This window comes from Camelus bactrianus, chromosome 3 (genome assembly GCF_048773025.1).
Source record: "Camelus bactrianus isolate YW-2024 breed Bactrian camel chromosome 3, ASM4877302v1, whole genome shotgun sequence".
Taxonomy (NCBI): domain Eukaryota; kingdom Metazoa; phylum Chordata; class Mammalia; order Artiodactyla; family Camelidae; genus Camelus; species Camelus bactrianus.
In genome coordinates, this window is record NC_133541.1 from 67366110 (window position 1) to 67381981 (window position 15872).

Below are 15872 nucleotides of genomic sequence, written 5' to 3' on the forward strand. Positions count from 1 at the left end.
TCAGGATCTCTGCAGTTTACTTTCAAATTCAGGTACGCATACAAATATAGGTAGATCTAGGTATCTATAGTATATGCAAACGTGGCAATATATGGCAACCGTGTTAATAGTTTTTGAATCTAGGTGGTGGGACGATCGACATTCATTGTGTTATTCCTTCAACTTTTATGTATATTAGAAAAATTTTATAATTAAAAAGCCAGGTTATAGAAAATCTGGAAAAACAGTCGATACAGTTCCTAAAAAAAATTGCCATTTGGTTATGTGATTTTTATTATGTTGTTATACTTGTGTGTATTTTGAAAATCTTTCCATTGAGAGCAAATATTTCTTTTGAAATTACAAAATAACAACTCTTATAATTTTTATAAGTTGTCATTATAACTCTACATTTTAAAAAGCATTTACTTTATATATCCTTCTCAAACTATTATTTGGAACCTACATAATTGTGAGGCATTCTGAGGGTTTCAATGGAAGCAAGTAACTGATGGTGTTGGTTCATCCGGAGAACTGCAGTTTTGAAACGCCACCAGGAAACAACTTTTTAAACTATTGTAAAGGAAAACATTTATATACCTATATTTTAGAGAGAAAAGGTTGTTTGTGTGTTTACTATAGGATAGTAAATCATAATATACATTTGCCACAGGAGCAGGAAGTGCAGTGGGACCGTGAGGAGAACATGGAGCCCTGCCCCAGACAAGAGCGAGTTGCTCTTTAAGTTTTCTCACTTGTAAAATGGAATAATCATACTTCCTACAAGTAAATGAGGCATTCAAAACTGTACGCTCAGTTAAGCAGTGGAAATTGTTATTATGTGTTACCTATATCAAAGCTGCAAAAGATATGGAATTGGAGATAAGAAATGAATGCGATATCATGATTCTGAACCTACCAGTTCTGAAAGGAGACAGATTGCATCAGTCTCTGTCATTGTAGACCCGTCCCTCTCAAATTCTCTCTCCAAATGTTGAATAATTCTTCCCCTTAATCTAGTCTTTAAGAATCTTTTGTTCACCAGTTATTCTAAAACTTATACCATCTAGCTGCGATACATTTGTAGGCTTTTAAATGGCTCCCTTTTCTATCAAGAGTCATTAATTACTCACTACTGACTGCTTGTCACTGTGGACAAATTCTTGACTAGGACATCTGGGTGAAACAGGCCCTGCAGAGGGCTTCATTCACCGAGCTGTTGCATTCTGCCTTCTTTTCTGTGGCGTCTACCCACTATTCCATAAGAGTCTTTCATTGAAGGAAGAATTTTCCATTCATGAAAGTGATTTCTTTCTAGTTTTTTATACAAAGAACTATTGGAATATTTTAGCCACATGTCTAATATTCCTTGGCCTTTTGTTTTTCCACTAAACTGTCTGTTGATATAATTGAAGGAAATGTTATCTTATTTCATTTGTCATGGTATGTTGAACAGTAGATTTTAAGTCAGAAAATCTGCTTTGAAAATTTGTCTCATTTACTAGGTTTGTGTCCTTGTGGAAAGCACAATCCCGTGAATTTTATTCTTAGTTTTTTTCATCCGTGAAATCACATGAGCCTCTTTTTTTTTAATCAAATAAAAAAGTAAATGAAAGTGCCTTGTAAATAACAGTAATATAAATGATTATTATTACCATTATTATTATTGACATTCTTCTTATTTCAAATAATTTAAATGGTCTACATATTCAGGTTATGATTCTGCTTTAGGGAACGTAATGGGATTTTATGTTTCAGTTTAACTGAAGGTGATTGGAATTGAACTCAGTGGCAAGCTTTTTATTTTCTTATTTCCCACAATGTGCAAGAAATGAAATAATTCTTTGTACCCTCTTTTCAGGAACATGCAATGTTATTTTTTTTTCCATTTCTCAAAGAAATGCAATGATTTTCATGGCTTCTTTTATCTTATTATCAAAACAAATGAACATATAAGCTCCTTGAAGCTTGTATGTGCTACATAAAAATACTTGCATTTATCCCTAGTGTCCTTGTGGGAAAAATGATTCTGTTTGTGGACATAATGAAATTTTAAAGCCATAGTAAATGCAAGTTTCAGGTTTGGTCCTTCCAATACAGGGCCTATCTTTCTGCATTGGTGAATACTCACATGGAAGGACTCCAGAGAATTCCCAAGAACCATTGGAGGTGATGGTTGACAAGTAGTCATCTTTCCTTGAGCTTAGGCTGAACTAAGGCTTAAAATGGCTTTAGGCTCAATGTGTTTCTCAGACATCTCATCTTCATGAGGAACCAAATGTCTCCCATGCTGGCAATTTGTGCTTTAAAATTCCACGAGGCATTTTGTAGGAGACGAGATGCCGCCTTAGCATCACCATCAGATCTGTGTCTGGCTAATTACAGACTGACTTTCTACATCCCAAATGAATGTCTGAAGCTTCCCTTAATTTTTGAAGGCCATCTACGTCAGTGTAGAATTATCAACATTCTCAGGAGGAAGATTAAAGGGGTCTTTGTTTTTATAGCCTGTGTATTTAGTCCTTTGGGATTAAAGTCACTATTATATTATCTTGTATCACCTCCCTCTATTAAGCATTATCTTTCTTTAATATTTTTATAGCATGCCCATGGAAAAACCAGCGGATCGCCTTCCAAGACAGGAGAAAAGAAAGGATCGGATGAGGTAATTTCCACAGTATTAGGTTTTCATTTTCTCTTGCTTTTAAATTGTGAATTCTGTCTTGAAATAAATAATGAGGCAGCAAATATATCCTGCAGGAATATTGGCAAATTTAGTTTTAACTAAGATTTGATTCAAGACCGTAAGTGGAAATCATGAAAAATAAATAAAAAATAAAGTGTTCCCAGGAAAGGAAACTCTAGATATAGCTTCCATTTAGAAATAGAACTCAGTTAGTTAAGGTGTTTTCTTTATAGGAGTTGGTGAATCTTAACTGTTTTGTTGGTGAACAAAACATTTAGGAAGGGAAACCAAATCTCTAGTGGAAAAAGAAATCTTTTTTTTTTTTTTTTTTTTTTTAATGAGAGTCGCCGTGAAAGGACAGTGGTAACCTAGATTAAACCAGTCATTCAAGTTCATAAACAAAAGGAAGAGAGAAAGAACTTTTTTATTTGGACCCATTCTGTGGAAATACTAGTAAAACCAAATCTCCTCACTTTGACGTGGGTGTTCTTTGAGCTTGTGGATTTCTCCTTTCACTGAACAGTGGTGCACCGTTACGTGTGCGGTCAGCACCGTGGCCTCGTCTCCATGGAGGGGTCATGTGAGAGTGCTGTCCTTCAAAAGGGTACTGGGCTTGCCTTCCTTTTGCTGCTTGTCACATTTTAAATCTCAACTGAACGTTCATCTTCATTCAATAGACATCATTATTATCATTTCCAGTTGGTAAAACAGCCAGGTCCTGAAAGTTATGTGGAAATTTAGAGAACATAGAGTGATCATTTTATTTTTCTCCATATTATGAACATGTTTCCAGAAGTCTAGCCCCTCTTTCTGCTTATTTTCTGCAGTTTTGACATGTTCAGTGTATTTCAGTATATTCAATATGAAGGAGGCCAGTATGACTAGAACCTGCTATGGATTCTGCACTAAGGTTTGGTCCTCATCTATCTACTATTGTTTCCATTACCAACACCCATGGAAACATAATTTAGATGATTTCGCACCATGCAAATTTGTAGTGCATTTTCTATGCCCATGGGAGGCAAATATTTCTTTACAAAGTAAAAGTAAACTTTCATTAAGATTATCCTGTTTCTTGGTTAAATTATTAAAAAATAAATTTCCATATGAAAAACTACATTTTTACCCTTTTACTAGCATGAAAATCTATGCTAAGTTCCTGTATTGACCCTACTCTAAATATATTCTGGGATAATCAAATAATTTCTAGTTTGAAAACTATAGTGCTTCTTTATTCTCCAGACCAGGAAATAATGTTTTCAGATGTTATTCTCTATTAATATTAATCAAGTTTAAGCTATTTGCACAAAAAAGGAAGTCTTCTCTTCCAGTACAATCAAGTGGATAGTGACCTAGTTATTACAGGATTATTCTTAACAATTATGTTATTATGTGGAAGCTTAAATATTATGCCTTGAATGCACAGGCATTGTTGGTTAAGGCAACAACACTAGCCCAGTGTTAGGTCTTTTTATAATACATGGAGTATAAAGTGTGATATTTTCATATTTATAAAGGGCTTGAGAAAGCTGAGAAGTAGCGCTGTTAGAAACGCAACTGGGGAGAATTCAAGATTTCTGTGTCAGTATAATGACTGTACTTTCAGTTCATTGAAACTGAAAGGCTGAACTTTTCCTTTTCTTTATCAGCAGTTCAAGCATGTGTGACATTGTTTCATAACACTTTCTGAGAAATTCAAATTTACAGCTCCTACACTGGTGCCGGAGCCTGGCCGTATAAGTGTGTTCTGCTCTGTCCCAGCCAGCAAGGGCCAAGAGGAAACAGGCTGTAAATCACTGCTGAGACTCCTGTAGTCTGAGATTGAACATTGTTTATTATCTCATCAAATCCTTCCCATATCTGTTTGATAGGGTGGACAGATACATCAGTGGGATAATTTGGTAGTAGAGTTATTTCCAATATGGTCTGTCTCTAAAGAGTCTCTAGTTCTTTATGACGTGCAGATAAGGCATTAATGAGATATCACGGCCTTGGAGACAGTTCAAGGAAACCATCCTGAGTTAGATATTATTTTAGCTTTTATGTTCATGATTATAAAACCGTGTGCAATCTGGATTTGTAATCTGCCCTGCCTGCCATCTACAGTCAGTTACCATCCTCTTTTCTTAGGATTACTAGAGAAAGATTTCCCCAAACTTATTCTTTCTCCCCCAAATTTTCTTACCTATTGCTCTGTTGAACTAGAAGTGAGATTAAGCTTAGTTTGGGCTTTTGGTAATCCATTTTCAAACTAGCATGTACCTCCAAAGGTTAAATAACATGTCCCCAAGCATATGCAGACCTACTGGTTAGACTTCCAAGGACAAATCCAAGCTTTGAAACAACATCATTTTGAAAATTTGCTTTCTATGCTTTCTATGTTGTTTTTCCCTTCTCCTTTTATTGCTCTGCTGCATTTCATTTGGTGATGCAAGAAAAAGGGTCCAGGAAGATATAACCAGGAGCAAAAAATGAGCAGGGTTAGGCAAGAACCATCATTATACTGTCATTTGTAAAAATATCTGAGGATGAATGTAGCTATGTATATTTCAGAACTCTTTTTCTCCTGCCGTCATAAATAGTTCTTATTTGTCTGGAATATTACTCAGATAGAGCCACTAACTGATCCCAGGATGTCTGCAGTAATTTTAATAGACTCTTACAACTAAAATATCATTTGTCATATTGCATTTGCAATATAAATGCTTGAGAATGCAGTTAAGTGTCTATGAGAATGTATTTTGTTGTTGTTGTTTATACCAATGATTATGAATTTGTTAAGTCCTTCTCAGATATAGAAGAATTATAAGACCTTAAGTTGCATGGACTAAAAAGCCAAAGATAAAATGACTAGAGGGCCGGAAAAAGAAAAATGAAAACATTTATCAGCACCTTTAAATAGAGTGGAATGAAGTAGCCTTTCCAGACCTGCAATCAGATCTATTTAAAGTATTTGACTGACACATCTGGCCCCTGTGGGGGAGTGTGAGAGTTTTAGCAGTGTATTTCAGTGAAGTCCTGAGGAATGGAATTGAAAGCATGTGATAGGCATGATCTCACAGAGCCAGTGTTAAGAATTTCAAATTTAGTAATGGATATATTTTTATGGGTAAAGGAAGGGAGATAAATAGAATAGAAACTGTGCCTTAAAGGAAAGGATATTTGATAAATTTTCTTTACTGTAATAGAATTGGTGGCATTCTTTTTCTTAGTGCTTACCTTTCCTCCTTCTAAAGTGCATGGATTAAGTACTGAATAACTCCAACATTTTAAATTTCTTTCTAATATTTTTTCTTTTGATGAAATTAGTCTTCTGTTAATCACAAAGGTAATATGTACTTGTGAAAAACAGAAATATTACCCAGTCTAACCACTTAAGTTACAATGATTGCTACAAAATTTTGTGTGTATTCTCAAATTAATGTGATAATAGTGTGTTCATAATTATTATGTATACTGATTTTAGTGACTTTTTAATGACCACACAGCTAAGACATAACCACTGAAGAAAATTCAGAAAGTACAAAAATTTTAAAGAAAAAAACATTATCTAGAATGCTAGCCCCTAGAGAGATGGTCACTATTTCTATCTTGTAGTATTTTCCATGTGTATATATTTAAGATGTGAAAACAAAGGAACATTACTAATAGGGCCTAGATTAAAAACAATAAATAGTGTGCTTTGTGATAGATAAATCTTTCCCAGTCAAAAAGAGTCATCATTGTGTGTGGCTTTTAAATACATAGAAAGTCATTATTTAAGCACCTTGGCTTTTAATATAGTATTGAATCTGGTCATTATTTTGTGCTGTGTGTCTGAGAGAGGAAAACATGTTTCTTGTTCAAGAAGTCTTCTAGGATGGTGTTCCCACCAGCAAGTGGTATAGCTGTCCTTAGCAAGTTCTGGAAGAGTATCACAGCAAACACTGTTTTAAGGGATGACAGGTCATTACAGTCTCTTGTTCATTTTACTTGTGGGGAGTTGATTGTGGCCCGACAAGTTCACGTCCCAGTGCCCAGGAGGAGGCAAAGCTGCAGAGGGGCCCCAGGGGCAGTCCCACCACCTGGCTTCCCTGGAGATCCGAAATCAGCTGGGTGCCTGATTTGGAAGGTTAAACTCACTAAAGGAAGTCTCAGAATCCTTTTCGACTGCGGTTTCCTCATTTTTTTTTGTTTTAAATTTGGATTTGTTTCTTTTCTTTTTTGTTTTTTTTGGATTTGTTTCTTCATTGACTAGAATATTTTTAAGATAATTTTTTTTTAGCGAGGGAGCATGGATGATGATTTTGTGCATCTGTGTGGATCCTAAGCATGCCTTTCTGCTGGCTTCACACAAGAAATTAGTGCAAAATTGTACAGTTTGGGGTAACAGTTCTGTTCTGTTGTTCCATGGTTTTCTGACTTTTTGTGCTATAGAGAAGATGTCTGGGGAAGCCTACTTTTTTTTTTTTTGTAAGTAATCTTGTTTTTCCTGCTTTGGTGCATATATGATTTCTTTTTCTTTTATTCTTACAATTTTTAAAAATTTCCAGGATTTGCAATATGTGTGTGTATGTGTGTTTTTCTATTAATTTTTTTCCTGAAATGTCTATTATTTAATTATTGCTCTTATTTTAGTTTTTTTTGTTTCTTTTTAAACATACATATAATTCTGAGACTAGACATTCATTAATCACATGCCTCAGTTTCATCTTTCACTTTTAGCTTTGTGTTCTGGGAGAGTTTCTGAAGTTTATCCCCCCATATTTTTGTTCTGTCATTTAAATTCTGCTTCTTGAAACTTTTGACACAGGTTTAAAGTTTGCCTATTTTTCCTGTTTCATTGTACCCCTCTCTAACCTAATCTCCCCTTGCTTCTCCTTTTGTCTCACTCTGTTACAATTAGAGTGGAGATTTTGCCTAGATTTTGGCAATTCCCTGACTTCTTCTGTTGTTTGGTAAAATTCTGTCCTCTTCTGTGAGTTAGATGAGTAGAAACTGCTAGTGAGATTAATTTATACTAGGGATTCCTGGATCATCTCATAATGATACTGTTTAGATTCTTGAATCAAATCTCCTCTTTTCTAGTTTTCTTCAGGTTTACCCTGTGAAAGCAGCTTCCATTTCACACTCTGTTCTTATTAATTGTATGTAGCTCCTCATGAGGTTCAGCAGAGGGGCTTGAGGTTTACGAGTTTGGAGATAATTAACCATCACAGACATTCTGTGTTTCCTCTGGGATTTCTCTGTGTGGTTTTGGTACGTTTGCCTCCTTCTGTGTGTATGTCATTGTGACATAATTTCGGTTATCACTTGCCTTTCAGTGGATGAAACTTGTTTCCATAGGTACTAGAATTAGTATTTTCTCGTGTGAATCCTGCCATATGGGTCTTCATGAGCAATCCTTGAATTTAAGTTCAAAACCTACAGTTAATGAACAATGGGGGGGGGATCTAAAAAAAAAAGATACAAATGAATTTATTTACAAAACAGAAAGAGAGACACACATAGAAAACAAATCTATAGTTACCAAAGGGGAAGCGGATGGGGAGGGATAAATTAGGAGTTTGGGACTAACAGAGACAAACTACTATATATAAAATAGATAAACAACAAGGTCCTACTTTATAGCACAGGGAACTATATTTAATATCTTGTAATAGCCTATAATGAAAAAGAATATATATATGTGTAACTGAATCACTATGCTGTTAAACAGAAACTAACACATTATAAGTTAACTGTACTTCAATTAAAAAAAGAATAAAAAAAGAAAAAAGTTAAAACAAAAGCCCACAGTTAAAATACCAGACATTCAAACAGCCTATTTATCCTAAGATGTATTCAGGTTGAATTTCTGAGAAAAATGCAGGAAGTTTATAAAATTCAGGACAAAAATTAAAGGGGTAGGGGAACCTGGTTGTTGCAGTGTGGTCAGTAGGGAGGCTGGAGGAAGGGTCTAGGCTGATAAGAGTTCCAGAATTGTGGGGGCTGAGGAAAGGCCCTTGTTTGGAGATTGGGATACTGTAGATCCCCTTGGGAGCTGTTATGATTGAGACGGTGCTGAGTGAGTGGAGATTCTTCATAGATGACTCTTACAGTGTACACAGGTTTATGTAATGAACATCAGATAAAGAAAAAAAAATAGTTGAAATCAGTGTTTATTAATACAAAAAAGAGGTGTGACCAAGAGGCATCACATACTACAGATTTCTTGAATTGTTTGCCTGTTGCTTATAGGTAAATGGATTCATTTATTAATTGAACAGTATCAAAAAAGAAAGACATTATTTGGAAAGAACTTAGGAGTGAATTCTAGCATGTGTTTGTCTTAATCATTAGGACTGTAGACTTCCTGGTTGTTTTTTCACACTCAGGTTGGCACCCTGGGCTCTTTCCTTTGCAGATCAAGTCTCTGATTCCTAAGTGGTCTAACTTGAGTTCAAGATGCAGGATTTTTGGACTTTAGTACATTCCAGACATATATCACTCTGAATTCTGCAAATACAATCTTAAAGAAAACTTTTTTTTTTTTTTTTTACAGGAAACTGAGTGCTAAAGTGATCTCATTCACATTACAATTGTGGTTTCACTTAGTGCTTGGGATACAAATTACTTCTCTGCATACAATTTTATTACTTTTTTTTCTGATTACTTTCTTAAAACACTGAGTACACTCAGTAAAGTCTGAAACCATACATCTATTTCACTGAAAAATGAAAGCTGAGTAGAAAGTTGAATGACTGTGTAATTTTAAAAATAATGCATTTACAAGATAATGAGGGTTCTTAGTACCAGCTATAAGATGAGAGGTTGCTGTGATACTTGTTAGATATGCTGTGGTGATAGCTGCCTGTTAAACGTGCAGTTCAGGGGACACCCAGTGGTAAAAGGAGGAAATTCCTTGCTGCTGTAGTGTTCAGCCGGGATGTTTCTTGTCTCAGCAGTGATAATACGTTGTTGACTTTGTCTTCCTGAATAAGCATATGTTAGGAGTTTGTGTGTTTGTGTGTGTTTTAAGAAGAAAGAGGCTTGATTTTGACTTTTTACATAAATTTTCTTCAAATATTTGAAAACTTACAAATTATAGGATTGGAAATTTTAGGAATATGATTAAACTTTTCCTTTAATGAAAACATAAATGATATTTAGGAATATGGAATAAGTGACTGAGAGTCATGAATAAGAAAAACAATTAAATCTTCTTGACCCAGAAATTCTAATTCTAGGAATTTGTTCCAAGTACATAGTTGCAGGTGTACTCCATGACTGTGGCTTTATTTATAATAACAAGGTAGGGGAGAAGCAAACGTACAGCCGTAATGAATTGGTGAAAGTACAGCACAGACTGTGGTGACAAAGGCATCTTCAACACCATGCTTTGAAGAGCATTTATCAATGGAGGAGAGTGTTTATGTTGGGCGGAAAAAAAAAAAAGATGAAAGACCAACAATTCCATGTATTTAACATTTTGTGCTTATTTTTTGTATTTGCATAAAAATAGAAAAATAACAAAGTCGTTGTCTTGATTGGCAGGATTTGGAGAAATTTACAATTTCTTCTTTCTTCTTTTTTCTTTATTCTAAATGTATTTTTTTAAATTAGAAGGAATAAAACAATAAACACCATAGATAATAAAAGAATAATGGAAGAGGGTGTTTTAACAATGATCAGGACTAAACCTATGCATCTTCTGCCCAGGCCTTAAAGGGAGAAGTGTTTTACATGTGAGTCTTTTTCTTTTGGGACCCACAAAAGGTGCTTCCAGAGTAAGGCTGCTGCTGCTGCCATGTGTATATGTGTGTGCATATGTATGCGTGTGTGTACGTGTGTTTGACTAGAAGTGCATCTCTTTGATACAGACAGAGAATCAGAATTTAAGCACTAAGGCAGCTTAGAGGGTAAGGACGGTTAAATATTTTTAGTTCATGGTCCCTTCAGAGTCTGATGAAAACTGTTCTTTTCTCCTGAAAAGATCACACATATGTGAATACAAAAGTGCAACAAAAAAAAAAGTGACATACAACTTAAAGAGGTTTAGAGATACACACCACCTCCACCCCTGGGGCTGGGAGTGACCTTATCTGGTAGCTGCATTTGGGACGCATCATCGAATAATGTTTTCCCAGTTGCTGATGTCTGAAATTCCACCACTAGCAACTTCCTTAACCTTTGAGTTAAGCATTGCCTTCCCTTGGGTCTTCTTTTAAATCGTAGCTATTATTAGGAGGGATAATCTATTAATTATTAACATCTTGGGGAGAAGTTGTTTAATAAAAGGGGAAGTGAATTATGTAAGCACTATTTTTATAGATTTGGTTAAGGTAGTAGAGAACTAGCGGTCACTTGATAGATAGCTAACATATTTATAGGCACTATACACACACACGCACACACTCACCTTACAACAACCCCATTTTCCTGATGAGGAAATTGATGTGCAGCCTGATTAAATAACCTGCCCAAGGGCACACAGTTATGTAATAGTGGAGCCCAGGATGGAACTTATTTTCCAGAGTCTATACTTTTAACTAGTATCCAATACTGTTTATAAAATTGCCTATTTTAAGACTTCTGCCTAAGGCCAACTCCATAGACTTTCTTACTACTATTGTCAATTTTTGTAACTCATTTCTGTAACTCTTCATTTCCTTCTTTCTTCCTTGTGTTATACCCTCTTTTCACTCAGAAAGATCATAAAGCAAGGTTAAATCATTTGCATCCCCTTGGATCTAAAATGTGACAGTGTGGTGACAGCCATTCCCTCTTGAGGACAGGAAACGAGGCAGGGAGGGAAGCAAAGTCGCAGCAGAGGTAAAGCCAGAGAAAGATAGTGTTCTCCTGACTCCGAGTGAGCACAGCCACCTCGAAACTAGAAAGTTAGACCACCTCAAGGACTTCACCCGGAGTTGATGAATGGCGCTGAGTAATCAGAAAAAAACAAATTCCCCGGAGTGGCCACCATGCCGTGTGTTACTAAAGCCAATGTGGGTGGGATGTTTCATTCACTGAGTGAATTTCTACGTAAGGTTGTGAGTTAATGATAAGACTCATCATCATTATGACCTATTTATTGGTGCTTCCCAGAAGGCTAATGTATCCCATTTACCAAATTGCATTTGTGGTAGCACCCATGAGTACTTCTTTGGTAGTAAAAGCAACTATTTGTATACTTGTTTGTAGACTCTTTACAACCATGGTGTCAAAGAACATTTTCGAGTAAGCGTCACAGCTTTATAATTGCTAGTGTTGGGGAATCTGCCTCCCCTTTGAAAGACAATCTCTTTGTAAATACTGTTATCCAATAAAGTATGTGTTTTCATGTGGAAGCACAATATTTCTTTTCATTTTATTTGGTGACTATTAAATAATGGAACTGATTTGTCAACAAATATGTCAAAACATATATTTTTATGAGTGTTCTTATGCTGAAAAATACTGCATTTCATCAAGTCTAAGGCACCAGTGATCTAAAAATGCATTGATTGGAAAATGCTAAGAAAGAAAAAATATTGACTAATCTCTAACCAAAGCTTTCCTACACTGACTTTAAGATGCCTCTGTATGCAAGAGGTATGCAACAGAAAAGAAAATGGTGACTTCAAATCAGTGAAATAAAATTCAGTAGTAAGCTGAAAACATATAGTTATGATGTTTTCCGTTGTTTAAATAATTCTGAAACTAATTTCACTTTTGCATTCAGAACATAAAACAGTTTCATCTCTCCCCTAAATATTTGTTTTCATTAAAGTCACTATTATTTAGTTTGCTGGCCTTCTCATATTTACAAGATATGAATCTGATTAACTTCCAGTAGTTTCAAAGACTTAAATCAACATTCAAAGGATAAATATTTGTTTCGCCTCTGAGGATAATCAAATAATGTGTTGCAGTTTCCGAAGACCATTCAACAAACATACCTTGAGCAATTACATGAGTGGAGCGTGTCAGCTGCCAGGTTGAACCTTTGAGGGCTTCAGTGTTTACTTCATGGAGAAGCTCTTGTGTGTTTGTATGCTCAAACATGTCATCACATGTAATATCGGATCTGTTACCTATAGATCACTGCAAGCTGGAGAATCCTTAGCCTGCTTTCGCTTGAGGGCTATGACTTTGGTGGATAGATAGACCAGCTCCCTTTTTCACACTTCGGGGTGGAGAAGAGAATCACTGGATTGGAGGCTGCAGGAACTCTTGACAGCATGGCAGGGAAAGGCACTGTGTCTTAGCTGGGGCAGGAGCAGAGATCTCACCCCACAGGTTGATTTCATCATCACTGGAGTCTTTAGGGGATGGGAATCAAACCCAGCTTGCCCCTTTCTTCAACCTCACCTCTCACTCTTACTCTTAGTAGGTATTTGTTGAGCTTCTTGGATTGGTGGGTTTATAGCTTTCATCAAATTTGGAAATGTTTTGACCATTATTTCTTCAAATATTGGAGACAAAAATGTCTCCATCTCTCTTCTTTTGAGGCTGCAATTATATATGTATTAGCATTTGGAGTTGCCCCACAGCTCACTAATGCTCTGTTCCTTGTCCTCTAACCTTCTGTTTCATTTTGGATAGTTTCTATTGCTGTGTCTCCAAGTTCACTAATCTTTTCTTCTTCAATGTCTCATCAGTTCTGAATCCCAGTATATTATTCATCTCAGACATTGTATTTTTTATCTTTAAAAGTTTGATTTGGGTGGTTTCTTTGTAATATCTTCTATGTCTCTCCTTAACATACTTTTAAAAAGCTTTTTATTTTGAAGTAACTATAGATTGCCAGGAAGTTACAAAGATACTATGGTTAGTACCCTAAATCCTTCACCCAGTTTCCCCCTTGGTTACATCTCCTGCAACTATAGTACAATATCACAACTAGGAAACTGACATTGGTACAACATGTGTATATAGTTATATGCCATTTTATTATACGTATTGGTTCTTGTGGCCAGCCCTACAATCAAGATACTAGGCTTTTTGAACATTATGTTTTCCCACATGTGGAAATTAAAGTTGTATTTTTCTGCTTTTATGCATGCATTGTAATTTTTGATTAGATGAGAAACAGATGTGAATTTTACATTGTTGAGTGCTTTCTGTTAGTGTTACTTTAAGTTTTCCTAAGCTTTGTTCTGCGACACAGTTAAGTTACCTGGAAACACTTTGATCCTCCCCCCCCCCCCCTTTGTTTGGCTGGACCAGAGCAGCCTTTAGAGGAGGACTAACATTTCCTTCTGCATCCTCTACCCAGTGACTCTGACTGCTGGGAACATGTCTTGTTCTTGACCATTATTAGAATCAGGGCTACATCTAAGGAAAAGACTTTTTTTTTTTTTTTAGTACAATGAAGAAACAATTTTTTTTATTACATGAATAACAAGAGCTCATGGAAAATTCTCAACAGCCCTCCTGATTGTGCCTCTGCTCCTTCTGGGTGTCCTTTCCCCAGACGCGGGCTGCCCTCACAGGCATGCACATGCAGCTCTCTGGAGCTCTCCTTCCCTGCTCTCCTCTCTGGTGCCCTTCCTGTGAGCGACAGGAGCCTCCTTGAAAGCCACCCATATTTGAAAGGAGGATAGGGCCCAGCTTACAAACTGAAGTTCCTTCATTTACAGTTTTGGAGTTGAGTTGTTAAATTTTTCTCATTCATAAGCCCGGTCACCACCTTACTCCTTTGTTCATGTACTAATGTGTTTCAACGCTCCCCAGATATTCTACCAACATTTAAACATGCAACAAAGGCTGTGAAATCACCTGTGCCATATACTGGCCCGACAGCCTGTAGTACCTCAAAACGTTCCTTGTGACTCTCCGGAAACACTGAGGTCATGTGTTTTCCTGAAGATTTTGCTGAGCCTGTGGCCTTATCCCCCAACCCCAGCACCACTCCCCTCACCTCGAGACAACGTCGGCACCTGTGGGACCTGTCAGAGCAAGGTCCAGAGAGGCTGTCGTCTTTGACATCTGGTGCAGGAGTTGCTCTGGCTCTGGAAGGCTGCACGCATTAGGGTGCATCCACCCCGTAGGTGGTCCTGGGCTCCCCTCAGCTAGCATTTACTGAGTAATCCTGCTGTGTCTGGCTGTGGGCATCGCACTTTCAAATTTCGTGTAATCTCCAGTGGTCACACTCCCACCAGTCAGAATCACGGGGTAGAGTATTCAGAAGGGTATCATCTCTGAACTGAAAAAAAAAAAATGAGTCCTATTCTACTCCTACTCTTGTCCAACCTAACAAAGCTTAAAAGCCAACCTCGAAAGGATCAAACTGTTTCCAAGTAACTTAACCATGTCCATTATTAGAATCAGGGCTAGTCCTAAGGAAAAATCACTTTTTTCTGTCCAATGAAGAAACAATTATTTTTCTATTATGTGAATAACAGAAGTTCATAGAAAATTCTCAACAGCCGCTAAGACTCCTCACAAGTGAGAATTAGATGCACTGGGGTCTCCCCCGGGAGATGAGTCTGTCCTTTTGCTCCCTGCTCAAGGCCTCAGGCCTCTCTCTTCAGAGCAGGGGTTTCCACCTGTGGGCCACAGACTTCAGGCCACACCTCATCTGGTCTAATCCTCACAGTCTCTCTCTGAGGTATGAGTAGGGTTAGCCTCATTTTTCAGGTGAGAAAATTAGTGTTTAGAAATGCCCAGAAACTTGCCCCAAATCCCACAGCTGGCATTTGGTACAGCCAGGATTCCTGCCACACGTATCCAAAAGCAGGACCTTTAGAATTTGTCACTTTTCTTTGCAGAGTCACTAAGTCTCAGGATGACATGAGGCCTCACTTAGGGGGTCTTTCCTGAGATTTTAGGAGATAAAGACACAGCAACCCTTTGCCTGGCTCTTGGAATTTCATTCTTACTTTGAAAGCAGTTTTTGAGACTTGAGTTCCGATTCATTCAATAAAAGTTTTTATTATGGAATCACAACAGACATACAGATCAGGTACGCAAGTAATTCCTTTCATGTCTTCCTGCAGCTGGAGATGGAATGGATCTAATTTGTGTGCTCTTTATCCTTCCTGTCTGCTCAAAGCAGAGGTGCCTGTGTTGCAGGTCTCTTGGCAGGCAGACTCTGAACCTTTTTTTTTTTTTTAACTGAAGTATAGTGAGTTTACAATGTTGTGTCAATTTCTGGTGCACAGCATAATGTTTCAGTCATACATATACTGACATATATTTGTTTTCATACTCTTTTTCATTATAGGTTACTACAAGATACTGAATATAGTTCCCTGTGCTCTAC

General features: G+C 36.8%; 1 protein-coding gene across 8 annotated transcripts in view; it reads left to right on the forward strand.

Annotated features, from left to right (window-relative positions):
- The window catches only part of CAST (calpastatin), a 103014-nt gene that overhangs the window by 12007 nt on the left and 75135 nt on the right, over window positions 1–15872 (forward strand). For all 8 annotated transcript variants that reach the window (XM_074360381.1, XM_074360383.1, XM_074360382.1 and 5 more), the window contains exon 2: window positions 2582–2644. In XM_074360381.1, the coding sequence (XP_074216482.1) occupies window positions 2582–2644 (63 nt within the window). The remainder of the gene's footprint in view (window positions 1–2581; window positions 2645–15872) is intronic.